The sequence below is a fragment of the Acomys russatus genome, chromosome 5 (genome assembly GCF_903995435.1).
Source record: "Acomys russatus chromosome 5, mAcoRus1.1, whole genome shotgun sequence".
Classification (NCBI taxonomy): domain Eukaryota; kingdom Metazoa; phylum Chordata; class Mammalia; order Rodentia; family Muridae; genus Acomys; species Acomys russatus.
In genome coordinates this window covers 36,716,643-36,740,406 of record NC_067141.1, presented here as the reverse complement: position 1 = coordinate 36,740,406, position 23,764 = coordinate 36,716,643, and the positions used below count along the sequence as shown (strand labels likewise).

At 35.2% G+C, this 23,764-nt stretch overlaps 1 protein-coding gene across 1 annotated transcript in view; it reads left to right on the top strand.

The window, feature by feature from the left end:
• Vps13a (vacuolar protein sorting 13 homolog A) overlaps positions 1-23,764 on the top strand; it is a 175,261-nt gene that overhangs the window by 139,833 nt on the left and 11,664 nt on the right. Inside the window, exons 57-69 of the mRNA XM_051146210.1 lie at positions 402-548; positions 988-1,069; positions 2,138-2,207; positions 3,545-3,650; positions 4,649-4,762; positions 6,045-6,190; positions 8,034-8,115; positions 9,394-9,507; positions 10,232-10,307; positions 10,389-10,552; positions 10,823-10,868; positions 10,960-11,083; positions 16,256-16,367. Of these exons, the coding sequence (XP_051002167.1) occupies positions 402-548; positions 988-1,069; positions 2,138-2,207; positions 3,545-3,650; positions 4,649-4,762; positions 6,045-6,190; positions 8,034-8,115; positions 9,394-9,507; positions 10,232-10,307; positions 10,389-10,552; positions 10,823-10,868; positions 10,960-11,083; positions 16,256-16,367 (1,383 nt within the window). The remainder of the gene's footprint in view (positions 1-401; positions 549-987; positions 1,070-2,137; positions 2,208-3,544; positions 3,651-4,648; positions 4,763-6,044; positions 6,191-8,033; positions 8,116-9,393; positions 9,508-10,231; positions 10,308-10,388; positions 10,553-10,822; positions 10,869-10,959; positions 11,084-16,255; positions 16,368-23,764) is intronic.

Here is a 23,764-nt window from a genome sequence, read left to right as displayed (position 1 = left end):
TGCACTAGCATGCTCAGCGTTAATGTATTTTTAAGTTAGCATACAAATTAATGGGTTTCACAAATATGTATCGTTATACTTTGCTCCTACTATTTCTCCCCACCTAACTAACCTCTTCTATAGACTTTACTTTTTAAATTAGTGTATCTCTTTGTTTTTTGTTTTGGTTTTTCAAGACAGGGTTTCTCTGTAGCCTTGGCTGTCTTAGACTCGCTTTGTAGAACAGGCTGGCTTCGAACTCACAGCAATCTACCTGCCTCTGCCTCCCGAGTGCTGGGATTAAAGGCGTGCACCACCACTGCCCGGCTAAATTAGTGTATCTTAAAGTTAATTTTCATATAGATGTATAACTTTAATAAATAGTAAAAAAAAATTCATTGTGGAGGGTCAATATTTTTCAGGTACGCTTAACACCTAGTGGGAATGACATGAAAATTCTTCAACCACATGTAATAGCTGTACGGAGAAATTACCTCCCAGCACTAAAAGTAGAATATAATACATCTGCACACCAATCATCACTCAGGATTCAGATTTATAGAATACAGGTGAGTCTGGAAATGAAGGTGAAACAATAAAAAGTCAGATACATTCCCTTGGTCTGTTTTATCTAGTACAAAGCCAAAGAAGAGGGCAAGATGGAAGCCAATGGGTAGAAACAAGTTGGAAAAGAAACCAGGATTACATGTGCCTGTAATATCAGCACTTGAGAAGCTGAGGCAGGAGGATCACCATGAGTTCAAGGCCACCCTGCTGTGGATTGAGACTCTATGTTTAAGAAGGAAAGAAGGCTTGGAGCATGGAGGGATAGTTTGAGAGGAAGAAAGGAGGACGGGACTGAAGTTGGAGACACAAGGGAAATACTGAATCTTCATTTTGTACTCAGTTGCGTATTGACTAGTCTGATTTTCTGTAATTCTTAAATTATGTTCTAGTCAGGTCGTGTATGTGACATGCTATATACTGATTCCTGTTTCATTTTCTTAGATCCAAAACCAGATTCATGGTGCTATTTTTCCTTTCGTGTTTTATCCTATTAAACCTCCAAAGTCTGTCACCATGGACTCAGGTTTGTGTTTACTTTTAGATTGTGCTACAAACAATTGTGTGGCTAGTTGGTTTATTTGGCTGCAAAAATGGAATTGTCAAGTTTAGTCTTGCTAGATCATTAGATAGTAAAACTGCTTAATGAAGGACTAGGAGTTAGTTATTCAGGAAAACATGTGAAATGCTGAGGGTAAGGTTATTCAGAAATACATGTACTGAAGTTTTTAGAAATAGGAATTTTAAACTGTATTACTAATATGTAAACTACTTAATAATCTATATATTTGAAAACATTAGGAACTGAATAAAAATGAGACAATTTAGATTCAGCTTTTTAAAGCTTTCATCACTTGCTTTATGTGTATGCTAAGAGTATGTAGTGCACCATGTGCATGCCTGGTGCCTGCAGAGGCCAGAGGAGCAGCAGTTACAGGTGGTTGTGAGCTGCCAGTGTGTGCGGGGAAGAGCAGCAAGTGCACTCAAGCCCCTAGCCATCTCTCCAGCCCCCAGATGCAGTATTTTCTGAATGGTCCTGAGTTCTCCAAATGAGAATAACTGACTCTCTGTCTCAACCTTTCTCTCCTCTTTTGTTTTTCTTGTCTCTTGTTTGTTTGTTTCTCTCACTGTACTTTTTCTTTGCTCCCTACCCCCTTTGCACTTAGCCTCTCTTTGCTTTCCTTTTCTGTGTTCCCATCACAGACCTCATGTTACGGACTTTACACTTTCTTGTGGCTTTTCTTTATAATTTCCTTGGAAGTCTTTTAACCACCTTACATGCATTTACTGATCCTCTTAGAAACATGAACCATATTAATATGTTTTCATAATTTGCTGATGATTCTAATCCATATTTCTAATATAAAGTAATTAATTTTTGTAGTTATCCTTAAAGTGACTACAGATAACTAAAAAGGTAGTTCTAGAATCTGAAATTAAGACTATATTATGTTGGAGGTGTCATTAATTTTAGTTGATACTGCTGATTTACTACATGATTAATTTTCCATTGACATGTGTTTTAAATTGAAAGAAAATGTCCATCCTTTTGGCTTAAAGGGTGATGAGCATAATAATATTTTAAACTTTACAGCACCAAAGCCCTTTACAGATGTCAGTATTGTCATGAGATCTGCAGGACATTCCCAGATATCACGCATTAAGTAAGTATCTTTATATATTTCTTGTATGTTTACTTTTTTGTCTGAACATTTGAATATTCTTGTTAAAACTAAATTTCATGTGAATCAGATATTTAACTGTGAGATTCTTTATGATTTTCATTTTATGTACATTTATTTTACTGTTTTAAGTTATTTATAATGGCCATACATAGTTTTAGAAACAGTGGCAAAAGTAAGATCCCTGTCTTTACTCACAACTCACTCATTCTAAGAAGCAGATTATCTGCCCAATGGACAGGAAATTCTCCACAGTTTTGTGGAGAGCGGGGACTTACTCTGACATGAACTCTGGTGCCCCATATTTGACCACTTCCCCTTGGGATGGAGGCCTGATGGCACTCAAAAGAAAGAATTGATAGCCTATGACCATATAGTCGGGGAGGAGGCCCCGTAGATCATAGACCTAGGGGAGGGGAATAGGGTGAAAGCAGGAGGGAGGGAGGAACAGGAGTGTACATGTGATAGGATAACAATTGAGTTGTAATCTGAATATATTAATAAAATTTAAATTTAAAAAAAGAAGCAGATTATGAACCACAATATCTATCTAAGTGATAAGTCCTTCTTTATTTCTTCCTCCCTCCCTAATCTCCAAAGTGACTTGTATTTGTTACCCCACAAGTTTGATCCCTGGAGCCCACATAAAGGTGGCACATATGACCCACACACATACATGCACACTGATAAATAGATAAAATTTAAAAATAAATAATATATTTTTACTTTTATTTTTATTTTCTAATTTTCTTTAAAAATTTTTTCCCATATATATATATGAATGCGTGCCTTGCCTAAACACCATTCTACATGCCAGGTGCTTGCTGAGGCCAGAAAAGAGCATGGGATTCCCTGGGGCTAGAGATGCAGACAATTATGAGTCCTGCTGTGAATGGTGGGATTCGAACCCAAGTCCTCTGTAAAAGCAGCCAGTGAATTCTGTTAACCACTGAGCCATCTCTCTAGCTAGCTGGATTAATAATCTAATTGTCTTAAAATATTTCAATCTACAAAATACTTTTAGGACTTGCTTTTGTAAATTAAAATTTGCATTTAAATGTAATGATTTACAACAAGTAGTTCTTGCTCGTTCATTGTTATTGCTATGTAATGATCTGTTCCATGACCTTCCGACACAAGTCAGTTTTTTCCCTATGGCCACTTTCATATTTGAGTTCCTTGCTGCTACAGTGTAGCATGGGCCATTTCGTTCATTTAGTCCCAAGTTTCAAAGTTCTAATGTTGATCTAATTTATTTCATCTAACTTTCTTTATATATTTACTTGAAGTTTTTTAATGTTCTCTACATCTTAATATAGGTACTTCAAAGTGTTGATTCAAGAAATGGATCTCAGGTTGGATCTTGGATTTGTGTATGCTCTAGCAGACCTTGTCACAAAAGCTGAGGTGACTGAGAAAACAGAGGTGAGACTTAGAATGACAACATTTGACAGGAAATGTTATCAAAAGAAAAATATTACCAAATTTTGTGCATAAAGTTGTAGTCAGTATCTAGTTAAATTCGAGAATCTCTCATCACATCTTAAATGCCTTAATTCTGCTTAAATGTAATGTGCTTTTCCTATAATATTTATATAAGCAAAATCATATACTTTGTTGAGGACTTACTTCATAATTTTTTCTTTATGAGAATTTCATACATGTATATCATGTAATATCATATTCATCCCCATTGTATCCCCATCACCTAGTATGTTTTTAAGCTTTCTCTGCGTTGTAATAATTGATTACATGAGTTTGTTTTACTGTGCCTATCCATTTGTCACTTACTTGAAATCCAGATTGCTTTTACCTCTTGGCAAGTAAATTGATGTTTGTTGTGTATACATTGACTATACATGATGAGGAAAAACTTGAGATTTTTTAATATCAGCGTAATTTCTGCAACTTCAAGTATTTGAGACTTTTTGTTCAACACATAGACGTAACTTAGGTCTGTCCATATTTGGAAGAGAAGTGTTAGTGATTATCAAACATAAGAACCACTGGTACCTCATGCAAAATTATTTAGTGCCTTTTCCTTTTTACATTATATTACTGCCCTCTATATTGCAACAAGACAGGTACCAAAGTGCTACAAATCGCTTATAGAACTATGTTTAAGGAAGCAAATATCCACGAACTATGTTGCTGTAATGTTTGTAGTGCTTTTTTCACATATGATCTATAGTCACATGAAGTAAAGCTGGATATCATTTAGTTGAAAGATAAAGATATATTTATCATTTGGTTTGTGGCAGACTTTCCTAGCAGTAACAATACAAGTGATTTCGGAGGCAGTAATTTCCAATCAAGAATAATGCTGTCCTGAGTTTTAGAGAGATTTTTTTTTAATTTGTGAGGCATTGGCTTTAAATATTTTACATAAACAGGCCCTTTCAGTGTTTATATTCCTTGTATAGGTTGAATATTTTCATAAGGATGTAGAAACACTTGAACAAGAATATGAAATGGTTTCATCAGTAGATCAATCACAAGTCAATCTCTTTGAATATTTTCATATCTCTCCTATCAAGGTAAGAAAAACACATCATTTTATTTTATAACCTTGGTAATTACAAATTGGTTTGATCTCTTTGAAGGGAATTAGCACTTACGTTATCTCCTATAACAATATAGTAGTTTATAGTTTTACAGTTACAGATATAAATAACATTTGCATTTTTAAGAAAAATATTTTTTATTATTTAGAAGTAATAGTGAAATCACATACAACATGAGTCTACATGTCTTGGCCTTTTGTTATTTTGTTATTTTTTCATAAATTGTGATAATTTTCAAAGTGTGCTGTATGTTGTAGCTATATTAATTTATAAAGTATGAGGCACAGAGGCCATACACATTACTGTATACACACACACGTACATATGGGCATGAACACATGCATACTGCAACAAAAAAAGTTGAATATGGAATATCAGTATGTTTTAATTTTATTACTATGGGTGCGTGCCTGTGATGTGTGCATGTGAGTACAGGCCTTTATTTGTCACGGTGGATAGCAAGAAAGAGGATAACCTCTCCTTCCACCATGGGTTCTCAGTTTGAACTCAGTTTGTCAGGCTTATGTACCAAGTAATTTTACCTACTGTGCCATCTCACCAGCCCAAGTCTAAGCTTTGATTTTGGTTTTAATGTGTGTGAATGCACTTGTCACTGCAAGCACGGAGACAGGTGGGAATCAGTCTTTCCATTGGTCATGTGGTTCACAGGGATTGAATTCAGGTTTTAGACTTGGCAGCAAACTCCTTTATCTACTACTAAGCCATCTTGCCAGTGCTATCTAAATATCTAAAACAATTTCTGCAAGTTATTTATAGCACATTAAAATTACTATTAAAGCACAATCCTGTACATATAGGATATATATATGCAGCACAACACAAAAGGACTTTTAACCTGGCTTTATTGGGCTGACTTAATTGTACTAGTTATGTTTGTATACTTTTAGAGATATGTGGTTATTTTTAACAGCTTCAGAATCTAGGTTGTTAGTGTTACTAAAAATATATTAAGTAAAGCGTTTGTAAGTTCTGCTTCATGATGCTGAGGCAATGGGCTTCCAAGTCCAAGTAGCGTGAGCTGCGTAGTCAGGTCCATTATAACATCTTAAATTATAAATTTTAAAAAGAGCTATATTGGATTTTGACTTTTTAAAACTTTTTAGTTGCTAAGTTGGCATAATTGAAGAAGCTTTGAGATTTCATTTATGGTTTTGTGAACTCAATATTAAACTTGTGTAAATGTTAATTTGCCACTATGGGGGAAATGCTTTACTGTGTTTCTTTATCTCTTCAGTTGCATTTGAGTGTTTCACTGAGCTGTGGTAGAGAAGAAACTAGAGATTCGGGACAACGTGGAGGACTAATTCCCGTTCACTCTTTAAATCTTCTGCTGAAGAGTATTGGTGCCACCCTTACAGATGTACAAGATGTAGTTTTTAAGTATGTTCAATACTTATATCTATCAATTAATGAATGCTCCATTCATGTTTATTTAAAAATTTTGTAAATGTGAAAAGTGTATTGAAGTTTATAGGCAAATATGTTTCTGACTTTAAGTGAGTCATAATCAGTATAACACCCAAATATTTTATCCACCCTTAATGACTAAGTTAAGAGTAATTTTTAAGTAATTTTCTTAAGAAAAAGAGATGTTGGATAGTTCATTTCTAGAAATTATCATAATGAGTGAGTTCACCCAGAAGCAAAAAGAGACAAACGGTATATACTCACTTATATCAAAACACTAGTCCAAGGGATACGTACCATGAAAAGCTTTACTTACCAAGAAAGTGGGTCAGAGGATAGGACATCCTATTGAGACTTTAGGCGAGAGTAGCATGGAAGAAAGGGGAAATAGTAGGACGCACAGGGTCCTGGAAACCTACAAGAAGAACTTTATGACAGGCAGATCTGGGTCCTGGGGTCCTCCTCAAACTAAGGCACTAGCCAAGGAGAATATAGGCAGTAAGCTTCGAACCCCTACCAAGACCTAGCTGATGAACAGGATATTCTCCACCGTTGAGTGGAGAGTGAGATCTGACTCTCACACGAACTCTGGGGCCCCTTTTCTGACCACGTCCCCTGGATGGGGAGAACTGGCGGCACTCAGAGGAAGGATAGCAAGTTACCAAGAAGAGACTCAATATTCTAAGAGCATATATAGGGGGAGGAGGTCTCCCTCAATCACAGACATAGGGGAGGGGAGAAGGGGGGAAGTGGGAGGGAGGGAAGAATGGGAGGAAACAGGGGAAGGGCTAACAATCAAGATGTAATATGAATGAATAAATAAATAAATAAATAAATAAATAAATAAATAAAAAGAAGCTCTGACCCTAATAAAGGATCCCTCCAAAGAAGTGATACTTAAGAGGTGTGGTGTTTGGAAGGTAGGACATTCAAACCCATAAGGCTGTTCAAAGACTATGTGACTAGACAGAGAATAATTAAGGGATTGATTTAAAAGAATACATTTAATTACAATAGTGGCCAAGCATTGATTTTTAGGCTAGGCACATAGGACACATATCTAGTCCCAGGCTAAAGTGGAAAGACGACTTGAGTTTAGGAATTCAAGATGAGCATATATGACACAGTTAGAGCTCATCTCACAAGCAGATAAAAACATCTACTTGGCTGTGAATCATAATGGAGACTAATGGAGCATCTGACCATAGACTCAGAGTCTGAGTAGAGACTGCTTTAGAAAAGCATGGTCTTCCCAGAGAACGTCTTTGCATGCCTACTTACTAATAAGGGCATGATAATCAGATGCAGCTCTCAATCTAACAAGGAAACAGTCAGAATCAAGAACACAGCATTGAAGTAAGGTGAGTATATCTTCTGTTCTCATGGTCAGAGAAAAGAGCTCTCCAGTTAGTGCGCCAGTTGCTGCCTCTGTTTTCATCCCAGAAGGAAGATCTGTAGCCATCTGAAGTCTGACCATTCCCAGGCAGCCCTGCATGCACCTCAGCTTCTCAAGCATTTTCTTTGAGAGCCTTTATAGGGCAAAGTTGGGAAATAGTTCTACAGGTCCGTGACTGAGATCTTTGTCATGGTCTTTGGTGATGCTCTTCATAGGATAAGAGTTATAGACTTTATCAGATTATTAGAGAATTTCCTCAAGTAGAACATACCAAGAATGACATAGGATAAATATATTGGGAGAGATGTGGAAAAGAAAATTCTAAAGAAAATAAAACAAGTCATCAATAATGAAAAAAAATTTCCCACCCTCCATGCATACATGTCTATGTAAATATATATGTGTTAATATGTTTTTCAGGCTTGCCTTTTTTGAACTCAACTACCAGTTCCATACAACATCTGAATTGCAATCTGAAGTAATAAGACACTATTCCAAACAGGTTAGTGTGAGATTATCTTGCAGGGGGATAGAAAGATGTAAGCTCATGAAGCCTTTTGTCTGTCCATTCATGGACAATATAGATTTGTCAGGAAAGCAAATTGCAAGTTTCAAAAATTTAAACTTTGGTTTCCCCTGCTCAGATTTATTCACATGAAGTTAAAACCCAGCCACCATTTCAGCTTTTGTCCTTGTTCTTAAAACATAACAAACCAACCAAACAAACAAACAAAAAACACTATTAGAATTTCTTTCTGAATCAGTGGAGGTTAAAAATACATAAACTTTTTATAACATTTTAATTCATCATACTTCATATCTTGAATATATGAGCCACTGATTAATGCAAATATTTGTACTGTAGATTTGTTGAGTCATCTGTATACCTTGTCTCTGGATCTTTTCAAGTCTAGAAAGATTCCTATACCTCAGGATTTAAATTTGAGTTCTAGGCAGACATCCCACTTTTGCCGTGGACTTTGTGACACTGAACAATCTATAAGAGGGTGAAAGTAGTAACTTACAAGAGTGGAACACTGAAAACCGTTTCTGTATTCCAGAATCTACAATCTAGAGTTTCAGTTTATCACTTCCAAGTTGCTCTTTAAAAACTAAGTATAGTAGGCCGTGGGAGATGACTCAGTCGCTGAAGTGCTTCCCTTGTTTTGAGCCCTAGAACCCATGTGAAAATGCCAAGTATGCTAGTGCATACTAGCAATCCCAGCACTGAGTGGTCAGAGGCAAGATCACTAGAATCTCATGCCATCAGTCTAGGTAATTAGACCCTGTCTCAAAGAAGAATGTTCCCCAAGATGATTCCTCAAGAGTTCAACCTCAAAGCAGGTTGAGCTCTGCTTTCAACAGTTACCCATACACAGTATGCACCTCCACACACATTATACAAATATGCATTTTAAATTATATTTTTAAGTAGAGAATTGTAATAAAGGGGCTAGAGAGCACTTGCTGCTCTTCCTAAGGACTCTAGTTTGATTCTCAGAACCCATGTGGTAGCCCACAGCCTTTTCTCCAGTCCCAGAGGATCTGACACCCTCTTCTTGCCTCTGAGTATACTACATGCATATGGCACACCAACATATATGCAGGCAGAGTAACCATACACATAAAAGAAAATGAAGAACAGAAAGAAGAGTGACAGAGTTTGGGTCTTGAAATTTGTAGTAAAGATGTTGGTGTGAACAAACTGGATGTGTATGCTAAGTAATCTGTAAGGATAATAGTCTCATGATGTTGACTGCTATTCAAATTTCATTTTTAGGCTATTAAGCAAATGTATGTACTCATTCTTGGACTTGATGTTTTGGGAAATCCCTTTGGCTTATTTAGAGAATTTTCAGAAGGAGTAGAAGCATTTTTTTATGAACCTTACCAGGTAAAATATTTATTTGTATTATATAATGAATAATATAAAATAGTGTTTTCTTAACGTATAATATATTTCAGTTGTTAACTTGAGCTTGAGTTATTAATATGTGAATAAATTCTGAGAGACTTCACAAAATTACTCTGACCTTAATAAGGGAATTTCTACTTTTTCCTTCAAAATTTCAAAACTTAATATTTTGTTAAAATCCCTATTTAAAGTGTTGATTTGGAGTAAAAAACAGTGAGTACTGCTTGGACTGTAGGAAAAAGAACCTCACCATTATCATAGCTTTGTTTTGTACAGAAGTATGTGATTGTAAAAACAACCACACGTCATGCCATCATGCAACACAGTTTTAATGGGCATAAAAAAGAAGTGTTCTACATCCCTTCATACTTTCATAAACACATTGAGAGTTTCCCTACGGTACTTATGAAATGCATAACAAAAACAAAGTAGAACTAATTTTTGTTCTAAACATTGTAATTTAAAAATTAGAAATGATAAGAATTTTAAGTTTTTATTTTTCTAAAAGATGCTTCTATCATTACAGTTCCAGTGAGAAGCAAACTTCTCTTCTCCTTTCTCCATCTGAAACAAATTCTCCTTTACCTTTTACACTTTGAGTTTCATGAAATTACCCTGAGAACTGAGTGGCTTTGCTGGCATTTTCTTTACTCCATGTATCAATGAGCTCATCCTTTTAATACCACTCTTCTTGTCACCCTAGGGGGCCATCCAGGGTCCTGAAGAGTTTGTGGAGGGAATGGCACTAGGATTGAAAGCACTGGTTGGCGGAGCAGTTGGTAAGCAACTGAAAGCCCAGCAGTACTGCCAGAAACCAATGGTCGCTGAGCCTTTACTTGACATACTGCTCTCTCTGATAGGTGGACTCGCTGGTGCCGCCTCCAAAATCACAAGCGCTATGGCTAAAGGGGTAGCAGCCATGACAATGGATGAAGACTACCAGCAGAAGAGACGAGAAGCAATGAATAAGCAACCAGCAGGCCTTCGAGAAGGCATCACTCGTGGAGGGAAAGGCCTCGTTTCTGTAAGAAATTTCATGAGGTTATAGACATGTGAGGGAATAAAGAAATACATATATAAGTCCACTTAAATTACTATTGAACATTGTAATGTGGTATATAAACTATTTCAGTAAGCTCCAAAAGCATTCTATTTAAATAAAACACTCGGGAAATGAATATGCTAACTATTGTAATCTATTGGAAGAAATAATTCAGAAGTTTTTTTATTGAAGCAAAATGGTCTTGTACGTATCATATGGAAATATAACTTTTCAATTGTGCTTTCCTTCCAGGGTTTTGTAAGTGGCATTACAGGGATTGTTACAAAACCAATTAAAGGCAAGTGTTATAGTTGCTGTGGCTGTCACATAGCTCACATGTTGTTCCATTTTCATTTGATCCAAATCCTTGATCTGGTTGTGTTTTTTAGGTGCTCAAAAGGAAGGAGCAGCTGGTTTCTTCAAAGGTGTCGGAAAAGGTTTAGTTGGAGCAGTGGCAAGGCCAACGGGTGGCATCATAGACATGGCCAGCAGTACCTTTCAGGGAATCAAGAGGTAAAACCTTTGTGAGTGACAGATGAATAATATCCTGAAGCCATGAAGTGTCTCTGCTGTTGGTTTGCAGGCTCCTAGTTATAAACACTGCGGTATGGCAGATTGCATATGACTTCCTAATTTTGATTCTTTCTAAGTTGCTGTCATTATGCGACTTGAGAGTTGTAGAGTTCGCTTTTGTCCACTGTTTCCAGCAGCTGATGTCAAGAATAATTTGGCCAGCTAAGCTTTACTCAGCTAAAGTACATCTGTGTATGCTGCTTGTGTCAGTTTTAAATCAGCAAATCCTCCCTGCTTTTGAGAAATAAAAATGGTTTCATTCCTTAGTTCACATTACATTTGTCTTTCCCGTAGGTATATGATCTTATTTTAAGACCCTTTACATTCGTTTTTCTCTCCTCGTTGTTTGTTTCTGGTTTTGTACAAGTTAGAATTAGAATAATAAGGAAAGAGGATCAGTTTCTTCTCCCTGTAGTTTTGGCTTCATAAAAATATCACTTTGAGTCACAGTTCTCCCAGAAGCTCAGAAGTCTGAAACATAAGGAATTCAAAACATGTAGCAAGGTATGCAGACTTCTCACAGAGCTGCCAGATTTGTCCTCCATCGGGAAAGCTTTGCCATTCTGTACCTACTTTCATCACCTTCAAGGGTCAAGGACAAAGTAAAAGATTTTAGAAGGCCAGGAACTACAAAGGGATGTACATATGAAGAAACACATCAAATCAAAGAATAGGCTATAAGAATCAAAGGTAAAATAATCAATTAGTAGATAGATATAATTGGTCTATATAGAAACAATATTGGAATGTAGTATAAGGTAATAATATGTGATTAGGAAAACGAACAATTACTCTGAAGCAGTTTAATGTCATTTGTAAAGTGCACATGCCTATTAATGAGATGAAACTAACTAAAAAAATGATTAAAAATAATAAAAATTCCAAAAGATAAAAATTTTGAATTTGTGCTCAGTTCAGTTTCTCAATTTTTTTTTCAGTTCCTCAATTTTTACAAAGCAAATACTGATAAAGTTATAAGACCTTCCCAAATATTTATATAATGGAAAAATTTAACATTTCTTTTTAACTTTGATGCATCAGGAAGATAAAACTGAGTAAATGGATAATTGAGACATAATATAAACCATTGTGTGTGTGCGTGCGCACACACACACACACACGGGAAGGGAGGGAAAGACAGATTTACATATTTCTATAATATGATTTATATCAGCACTCAACATAACTGGCAGTTTCCTTCTTCTGACACATCTTATATTTTAGTATGAGAGTAAAGTAAATAAGTAATAAATAATGTATGATATGTTAAGTGCTAAAAAGATAATATTCCATGATGGCGAAAGCAGGGAGAGTCATGAATGTTGCTCAACGTAAAGTGAGTGCTGAACATGAACAAATCCCAGGCTCAGCCCCCAGTTCTGAGAAACTAAGGAGAAGGAAGAGCACAGTAGGAGAGCTAAGGCTAGCCAGAGAGGGGGTGGGAAAGTGCCGCCTTCCTCTCCAAAGAGTAGCTGTGAGCAAGATTGGGCCGCTCAGCCAGACACCGAGCTCTTAGCACAAAAGGACAAAGTGGGAGGAGGCTGCCTCTGAGTCAGGCAAAGGCAGATAACAAGCAGCAGATGTGTTTTGCAGGCATGGGTTCTTAAGGAGAAAAGGGGGACATCTGTGCTAGAGTAAGTTGGTAAGTTCTGATTGAACAGCTTAGGCAATATAACCAAATAATGAATTTTGATAGCTGGACCTTAGTGTTTAGTCTCAGGAATGAGTCAGTGTCCAAATAAGGGAATGGACCATGGGGATTAGCTTTAGGATTGAGATCTAATGGTTTCTAGCAAGGGAGAAAGAAGGGTAAAATTAAAACCTTCTGTGCCATGTTTGCCATGTTTGTGCCTGTTGGAGAGCCCTTCGGTAAGAGATAGTTTACTCTGGTATGAGTAGCCATGGTTTAGGACCACTGATCCAATTACCCCAGAGTCCATGTCCTAATGTGGTAACAGTTAATAAAAGGACAAAGCTAGCTAGAAATCAAGACACTTTTCAAATACATTGTTTTTGTTAGGTAGGCAGGTTACATACAGAAAAGTGGAGAAATCTGTTACAGGCCTCCTCATGCTATCTGGTGACATTCTTAGTTTTGGGCTTTATTTATTTATTTATTTATTTATTTATTTATTTATTTGGTTGGTTTGTTTGTTGGTGAGTTGGTTTTTGTATTGATGGAAATTAGTAGCTTGCTATTTATAGGTTTTAAAAGTTTGGAGTAGTCGTTGGACTGGGCAGTAACTCCCATTCCATGGGTCTGGTCTGCAGCATATTGATTTTCCATAATCATGAAGTTCAGTCATCTGGCCTTATAGAATCTGTTTTTATTTTTAAAGAGGAAAATACTATCTTTTGTAATGAAATAATTTTAACTATAACCATTAGAAATATATGACTTAAAGATAAAAAATGATCACCTAACTAACAAGTGATTTTTGTTTTTTTACTGTGTTCAGAGCACCGTTCAAATACTCTTTTACAAATATCTATAAGTGCTAGTTCTTTGTTGATTTTATTCAGGAATACAATACATTCTGATTACTCTCTTTCCCTACCATCTCTCCTCCATCCCTATCAGCCTTCCCACCTCCTTCACCCTTGCCTTCTGTTGATACACTCATTCTTGTGCAGATCCAGTGCTGTTGAGAGGACTTTGGCTTTTTCTTAGGACTCTGGGAGGGTTTTAAGCCAGCAGAGGTTTATGAGCTGCTGCTGTACTAAGAAGCTACAGGCAGATCAAGGATGAAATAGACTATGTGACTGTAATCTAGACGAGAGATGGTGGCAACTTGACCATTACAGTGCCAGGAATCCTGAAACGAGATCCATGCCCAAAAGCAACTTACAGAAGAATTTGTTTTGCCATACAGCCCCAGAGGTTGTACAGTTCCAATCTGAAATGGGGGGAGGGCATGGCAACAGATGACAGGAGTAGGAAGTTCGCTGATCAGACAAGGAGAAAACAAAATGTACATTGGACATGTGGCAAGTCTGTAAGCTCAGAAAGACTACACCCAGTGGCATGCTACCTTCAGAGCATTCCACATCCCTAAAGTTTTGTACCCTTCCCCTACAACCAGAGTTCAAATGCATGAGCCTATGGGAGATATTTTTCATTTAAGCCATCTTTGATTACCTGTTCATCAGTAGATGAATATTTAAGTTTTGTTCATTTTTGTTGTCAGGCATGTTAGCACATATTTTTAATTCCAGTGCTTGGGAGGCAGAGGCAGGTGGTTCTCAGAGAGTTTTAAGCTGGCCTGGGTTACATAATAAGTTTCAGTAAGACCCTAACTGGAGATGGGAAAAATAAATAAAAATTAAAACCCTGTTACTCATATTCACTAAAACCTTTCATATGTAACTTTCTCTGGACAAATGGTTTGTGTTTGGAATTTTCCTATATTATTTTCTAAGAATCATTATTTTCCATTTTGCTCAGGATTTTCCACCCCCCTCTTAAACACTACTACAGGGATTCTGATTCTTTGTATAAAGTAGATACACAACACTCTCTTCTCAGAAAGCCTTTGATCCAGTTGGCTACCCTCAGATGCGTAGGTGAAGATGGCTGTACATTTGTGAACTTGATGGTGTAGATAGTAGCCGAATAGCCAGAAGTAAAAGATTAGGGATAGGTATGTGTGGAAAGCAAGAGGGGAAAAATGAGGGTACTCATTGGATTAGGTTTTCCCTCCCCAACCTGGCATCCCTATCCCAAATAAGTTATTATGTATAATAATGTATCCATTCTATTGGAGAATTAGCTAGTATCAATTACAAAATATGACAGAAATATTTCAGGTTAGTATATGAGCGGGAAAGTAGGCACAGCTTAGCTGGTTTATACTTCAACATGAAAGGAATAGTTTTCCTTCAGGTAGCATTGACTGAGGAAGGTTACAATCCACAAATAAGACAAATCCCTCTCTTAACTTCGTGACTGCCTTCTAAGCTCTATGAAATAGTCCTGACAAAAGCAACGTAAGGATGGAAGGGTTTGTTGGGCTCATGTCAGTACACATTTAAAAAGCAGAGAGACATTTCATCATCTTCAAGGGGAAGGACTTCTTATATCTTTTGACCCTGATGTGCTTCATTACAGAATTTTTCGATTTTTGTCCTGTCTTGGTCTTCCTTACCTGTGCTTGATCTGCCTGTTTTTAAATAGCTGTTGGGTATACAGTAGTATCTCATTGGAGTTTGAAGGAACATTTGCTTAATGCCTTATGGTGTTGAACATCCGTGTGCGATCTCCCATAAAAACAAAACAAAATCTGCTGTCTTATTATCATTACAGAGGAAGTCCAAGGAAGTTGATTAACAGATCATTTTATAGTCTTATTTTTTCTAGGAAATTTCATTATTTATGTCTTAAAACCATTTAAAAGTAGAGAAGTTACATGGTGTTCTTATTTATCTGAAGTTAGGTAGTTTTATTATTTTAGTTAGTACTTACATATTTTCATACTATTTTAAAATTTTTTTGTTTTTAATTGAAATAGAACTGCATTACTTCTTTTCCTTCAGCCCCCAGCTACCTCCCACAAGCTCGTTCCATGCCTCCTACTCTCAAGTTGATAGCCTCTTTGTCTTTGATTATATTTGTTAATGCATATATATATGAATGTACATATGCAAGTAAATATAAATACAACTTGCTCAGTTATCTGTGTTAAATGGTTTTAAGGCTGAGCACTCTGTGTGGACAACCTGTAGGAGAGCTTGTCCCTGGGCGAGACTTGTTTTCCTTCTCTCAGCACTCACCAATTGTCTGTAGTTTTTTGTTTAGGAATAGGGCCCTGAGACGATTTCCCTTTCCACGTTAACATGTTGATTGATACTGCCACTGTTCTAGTCTTGTTTTTACAGCTGTTTCTAGAAGAGACTGTCTCACAATCAACTAGCTGATGTTCAGGCTCCTAATATTCTTTCCATATCTTCTTTCATGATAGTCCCTGAAGCCATAAATACTGGTTTTGATAATTTTTAAATTAAGTTTTATATATACATACATGTATATAAAAAGTTATATGTTTATTATATATGTGTGTATATATATACATATATATCTCTATATATAATTTATTTCCATTGTTTTGTTTTTAGAGCTACAGAGACTTTTGAAGTAGAGAGTCTGCGACCTCCCCGGTTTTTTAATGAAGATGGCGTTATCAGACCTTACAGGTTGCGGGATGGTACAGGAAATCAAATGTTACAGGTAAGTAGAGAAAAGTCTTACAAACTAAAATCAAATCTCATGACTTAGGGTACTTTAAAATAGCACACAATAGCTTAAAATAGGTTGGGCTCTTATTTGTCCATTCAGCTTTATTTATACTTTTATTTACTTAGGCTTTAAAGTTCATCTATTTACTATAAGATTTTTTTTTCTTTTTTACAGGCATCAAAAAGTTTGATATGAAAACTGTTATTGCATGACTTTGCAAGTAAAAGCCAACAGTAGATTTTAGTTTTAAAGTTTTACAAACTCTGTACAACTGTTTCAGAATTTTGACTCTAAAGAAAAGATTGTGTATAGGTAACTTATATTAGGAATGTCAGGAATTTTTCCATAGACTATTCTTGGTTCTGCTTTGGGTATCATAGATCTCACAAAAGCCAGTGTGCCTTTCTGCCCTTCAGAGTTGATAGCATATGCTTAACTAGATTGTTTCTGTTTGGGGGTACTGTCTTTCATACTGCTACTAGTTTTTATATTAAATATAATCTTCATTTTGTATTTATTCATGAATGAAGGGCATCCTGGTTCTTAAGCATCTTTGACGATGCCCATATTAGTATTGTGGGATTTGATGCACAGTTCACCTCATGTAGTACTTTCTAGTAAGAAAATACAAGTTGAGGGACAATAGGTAGTCTCAGTCTGGAATGGTTTGTCAGTTAAGACAACTTTGTTACTTGGTAACTCAATTTTAAAACTTAGGTTATGGTAAAAGTAACAACTAATATCCTAGGCTATCTCATTGTAAGGTTGTATTTGTGGTTTTGGTGTGGAGTACTAAGCCATTTATTTGAAAATAAGGAGTCAGTATTTTTATAGGTTTGAAAATAATTCATAACAATAATAAACTGTTGAAACATGGAACTTCTTAAGGTTAAAATAACCAGGATAAAAAATTTAAAATTTTACTATTTTACTACTACATGTAAAGTATATATTACTGCATTAAATGTACTTTACATGTGTCTTCTGTTTAATATATTAAAATGTAACCATAGGATTGAAATGCAGTAACATTTACTTTGATTTTTCAGTCTTAGTGAAGTGCCAGAACACTTGCAAATGGAGATAGAGTTGTCAGTCTCCTGGGAGGGTATACCTAAAGGACATGTTCTGCAGTCTCTGCCAGGAGAGTCTATTATTCTGAAAAGACAGAGAAGCTGTAGGTGTTACCTCTGGCTGATCCAGTTGAAGCTTTTCCACCCAGTATCTGCCTGCCCTTTTCAGAGAAAAATTGACATACTAATTTTTTGCTATACTGAAAGTTGAATGGTTTTCAAAACATAATTAAAAATAATATTTCTTAAGAACTATATTAATACATTTGCTACAAAATAGGAATTTGTAGTGAGGAGAATTTAGAAATATACTATCCTCATTATCCAGCAACAGATTATACCAAATTTTTTTATGATTGATAATTGGCTTTCAGTGTCAAGAAAGTTCATTGCACACCTTAATTACTTGTTTTCTTTGGAATTTAAAACTGAATTTCTACATGTCATGTTTAAAGACATATTGTTTTTAGTACACCAGTCTCTGGTAAAGATTCTACCTCAGCAAATAAAATCTCATGATCTTCGTCATCTTTGTGTGTTTTTCAGCAAGTGTCAAACACACTAGTAACTTGAATACTTAACAGGTTTACAAGATGTCTTGGTATGTTTACAGTTAGCCTTGTTTGTTTACACATGTAAAAAGTTAGTTGCTGTTCTGATAGTAATAGTGCTTTTCTAAAAAAAATTGCTATATTTTAGTACATTTGTTAAAATATGATGTAATAAAATGCAAAATAAACATGGTAGAGTTCTTTTCTTCTATAGCAATCAAGAACCCCTTAGTTTTATCCTGAACACTACATAAGCCAGGCTTGGTGGTACATGCCTGTAATCCAGTAGTTGGGAAATGGAGGCAGGAGGATCAGAATTTCAAGGTCATCTTAAACTACATAGCAAGCATGAGGTCAGCCTGGGATAATAAGGCCCTGCCTCAAAAAATAGGAATGTAATCTGCCTAGATTTCACCTAAATGATGTATTGAGAGTGTGTTATAGAATGTTTGTTACTTTCTACTTTCTAATGTTTCTACTTGTTTCTTTCTACAAAAAGAACGTTATCTGTGTTGACCAAATTACATATATTCATACATAATAGTTAAAAATATAAAAACATTTATTTTATGCCATTCTATCTAAAAACCAGGGTGTTATTTAAGTGCTTCCTAGTAGCCAGTTAGTGACTTACAAAGACGTAGAATAATCACTATATTCCTAGAACACCTTATTGATACATGGAACCGTGTGTGACGTGAGTGTGTATATGGGAATTACCTTTAGGCTCTTTAAGTTAAAAGTATTATATCCACAGCTGAATCACAGATGAAAACTCTGCTTTAAAATTACTATAACACCAAACATTTCATAATTTTAACATGTTTTCCCTCCAGTTTTTCATACTTAACTAACCTTTATGCTTCTTTTTCCTTTGCCATGCTTACAGAAAATTCAGGCCTACAGGGAATGGATTATGACTCACAGTTACAGTAGTGAGGAGGAGGAGGAGGAGGAGTCTTAGTCAGAGCTTAAGTGTTAAAGTTCATATGCTTCTTATCATTTCACTTGGAATCTTTGTATAACTGCTAACATTACACCCATATGTCCATTTTTAGGGAAGTTAAGCACTGTTTCCTTATAAAATGTTTTTCTGACCGTCAGGGTAAGGCAAAAATAATTACTTTATTTACACACAGGAAAATGTACTTATCAGTCAAAGTATAGAGTGTATCATATATTGTAAATGTGCTTTTATTTATTCTAGCTTTGTAACCCACAGTTGTTGTTAGGACCTGACATTAGACTTAAATATTGTTCTAATGTTCATGACCTCTACTCTAAATCATCTGCATATTTGTTAGCAAAACACTTATTTAAAAATAAAAATGTTATGTGAATTTCTGGGCTGTAATATAATACCATTGTTTAAAGGAAAAAGAGTGGGTAGGAGAAAGACTAGGAATACCATTCAATGTTTTATATGTACTTAGCACTTAAAGATATTTTTGTCAAATTTCTTTTCATAATAAACTTTCATTACTTGAAGCTGTGTGGATTTTTTTCTATTCCAGAATCATTTAAGTTAAACTATTATATAAAAATTCATGATTTGTCATAGATTAGTTATACATATATTCTGAAGTCTTTAATAGTTATTTTATTATTACTTATTTTCTTGTACACTTCTAAAACAGTTAACGAAGTTGATTAGTCATATTTATTAGCTAGCTTACATATCCATATCCTATTGGAACATTATAAATTAATTCAAAGTAATAGAATTTGTGTAGTAAATTATAAATTTAGACTGTTTTTAGGCATTTTTTAATGTTATGAAGAAAGAGTATCTTTGTCTCTGAGTTTTACAAGCAAACCTTAAGCACTGGGTTTTGTTGTTGTTTTTTGTTTTTAATTTCAAACAGATAAGTGTATTTCTATTGTCCTACTTTGCTAGTATATTAGATATGCTCAAAACAGCAAAACTCAAATGCCCTAAAAGGGCGACCTATTATTCATAGTTGTAATACATAGTCACTTATGACTACTAAATTTTTTGGTAAGTAAAATAATAAAGGAATATTTAATGTACACTAAACACTTTTCTTATATTGAGCTTACTTTAGGTTTTAGGTGATAATTTGATTAATATTTTTGAGTTTTTCAACTCGCGATTTGATTTGTGTATCTAACTCTTGCACTTAGCAAGTTTTCATCCCTATAAACAATTATCTCCTACGTTCTTTGAGTATGACCACCCTACAACAGCAGAGGACAGATAGGCCCTTTGGAAATTCGTAACAACTAGGGGTGCATATAGCTAGACCTAAAAACAAGCAATTGGCAAAGAAATTTTTTAATACAATAATGCTCTTAAAATTAAAATAGCGACTGTAAAATAATAGCTATGCTATCACACTGAATCTGTCATACACGTACTGCTTATAACCCATGGCCAACATCACAGAGGTGCCTCTTCTGCTCAGAGCTAGCTGGAAGAACACAGTTGCCATGCTTTGTATGCATGAAGGAGGAAAAGTGCAAAAATGTCTTGTTTCTGGCCTTGGAGGTTTACGAGCACAGTCCTTCCTCAGAGAGAAAGTACCAAACTCTTGGTTTGCAAGACATTGAGTTTTCCCGTGGTCAATCTGTGATACTTATTTCTGTGGTCTAAATTTCATGGAGATTCTCTTTACTGATTAAGAATTTATCTAGAAAATATCATGGTTATTTGGCATTTTAATTAAAAGAAAATTAAAGCTAGAATCACATATATTTAAAATCGCTTCAACAGTAAGATTGAAAACAATATCACAGTTGCCTGTAAGCTTTATTGATATGTTCTTAGGGTTCCTCATTCTTTAATTTAGCCCTTAAGAGTATAGTATGTCCCTAGCAGTATAATTGCCCTTTCTGTTTTTCTGCCACAGTGAAAACTTTTCAAGTCTCTTTAACTACTAATACTAATTGGTTTTCCAGTGTTACTTTTTTTTAAAGCATTGTTTTTATCAGAGACAAGTTTAACCCTGAAAATTGCTCTGTTTTATACTATTGTCATCTTGGTTGGAAGTGTAGAACTGGAGAGACAAGTATTTTATTGCTCTGCACCTACCTAAAGGATAGAAAAAGTTCACATTTACCTTATAGGTAAATAGTTTATTTATTTATGACTGCATAATAAGCAAATTTTAGTGGTTTTTGTCTAATAGGAAAGTCTATAAAAAAGCAGTATTTGAAAACTTACTTTGTAACACTGTACTTTTATATAGTTTAACTTTATATTCTAAATCTCTGCATGAACTTTGCTTATGTGAATAAAATAGGAATAATCTCTCTTCCCTGAGTGATTAACACTGGAAATACTTTATTCTCAGTTGTGTTTCCCTGGCACTTGAATAGCATACTGAAAACTCACAAAATGAAAAATCTTGAAATTATATACATCAGAACCATGTGTGTGTGTATGTGTGTGTGTGTGTGTGATTGATTAAGTTTCTAAGAACCTTTAAATGGAATCAGTTAACACTCATGTTATAGTAAGATGAATAGAAATCCAGAATAACATTAATTTTAATATCCTTTTTGAACCAAGAAACCAAACTAGATCTCAATTTAATCAGATTCTCACAAATGTTAGCCTTCCACCTGCTAAGATGGCTTAGTGAGGGTGCTCGCTGCCAAGCCCGATGACCAGAGTTTGATATCCACAACCCACATGGTGTCCTTGGAACTTTACAAATGTACCCCTGCCTATACAGAAACACATAGGCAGGCACACATGAAAACAAGTAAGCAGACTTTAGCTTTTTAAAAATATTTTTCATTGATGCAATACTTGGTTTCAGTTTTAAAATGATGATATAAATTGTACAAACTGGAACTTTGTAGATGTCTTTTGACTGTGGCATTTCATACTCGTTATGAAAAATACTGTATTGTATTTATATCTCAAAGTCAATACACTGAAGAACATTCTTGTCATTGCTGTGTTGTCTGGCTTAGATCCTATGGTAAAATTCCACATTAAACTTGGCTATACTGATGGGGAGAGTGTCATAACAGGCCACCTCTTACTGGGTCTTTTTCAAGCCTTAGTTTTTGTTATAGATTTCTGTACAAATTAATTCATCATAGCCTCCAAATATCAAAGGCCTAAGAGGTTTAAGTAAAATACTATCAAGTACAGACATTAATTTAGTAAAAGATGTCTGTGTTATTCATTTTTCTCACCTTGCTTCTTTGTAATAAACAATGATTAGTTGAAAACATGTACACATAATTTAAGTTCAATGAGTAGAAAGCATTATAGGAAATTGAACCCAAAGATATTGTAGTCCATATATATTATATACATAACAACAAAGGATCACTATAAATTAGGTAATTTCTTGAGGATATAAGATTTTCCTATATATACGATAACACTCAACATTTTAGCCAGACAAAATAATATGTATTGTGTTTTTTAAAATCAGAGATTAAGATAAGTAGATAGAATTTGTCTTCATTGAGAATATTTCATAAGTTGTCATTTATCAGTAATCTGTTATCTACTTTGTCTACCGTTTTTTAATGTATTCAATAAAACTTGGAAGTTCTGTGAATTAATAGTCTTAGAGATGCTAGCTAGGTAAAATGTGTAAAACTTCTAATCCCAACACTTGAGAGGCTGAGGCAGGAAGAGTGCTCTGAATTCAAGCCACGTCTGGACTACAGAATGAGCTCTTGTCTCAGAAAATACCAGGCAGGCAGGTAGGTAGATTCAATTAGATTAATAGGTTTTTCTGTGTCCTCTAATGCACTGAGTGACTTCAACAACATTGGTTCTGATATAAAATTGTGTTTTATAGCTGATATGAAAACTTTCAAAACTTATACTTTCAATATTGTTAAAATGTATTTGTTCATTAAAGAAAAGTAGGGGATAGGAAGATCGCTCAGTGGAAAGGGGCTGATTGCACAAGCCTGACAACCTGAGTGCAGACCTCCAGAACCCACATAAAAGCTCGATACAGAGTCAGGCGTGGTGGCGCATGCCTTTAATCCCAGCACATGGGAGGCAGAGGCCGGCAGATCACTGTGAGTTCGAGGCCAGCCTGGTCTACAAAAGTGAGTCCAGGACAGCCAGGTCTGTTACACAGAGAAACCTTGCCTCAAAAAACAAAACTTGATATAATAGCACAAGCATAGCCTGGCTCACAGGATAGAGAACGGACCCATCTTAACCAAGACAGAAAGATGAAAGCAATACTTGTGCATTGTCTTCTGATCTTCACATACACCATGGCATGTGCCCCTCCCCCAAACACTATGTAAACCCATCTCACACAAACAACTTTTTAAAAAAATTTTTTTATTAATTTATTCTTGTTACATCTCAATGTTTATCCCATCCCTTGTATCCTCCCATTCTTCCCTCCCCCCCCCCATTTTCCCATTATACACAAACAACTTTTAAAGTAAGAATTGGCAAAATAATAATCATAATAATAATTGTTATTATTTTGTGTTTTCTTACCACTAATGGGTAATTTTCTTTTTAACACTTTTAATTTATACAATTAGAAGTCAGATACATGAATTCCTATTTTATTTTTATATTATAAATTTTTATAAACAGAATTATTAATTTCTAAATATTAAAAAATTCTACTCAAAATAATTTCCACATGTAAGATGTTTATACTTAAGTCTTAGGGACAGAAATGGCTGACGTAGAAGTTTCCCTTTTTCATTGAGTGTATTTTCACCTTTTGAGATTTCTTGTTCTAAAAAATGTCTTCCCCTTAAAAATTAAATCTGGCCTGTAAATGTGAGAGTGCAT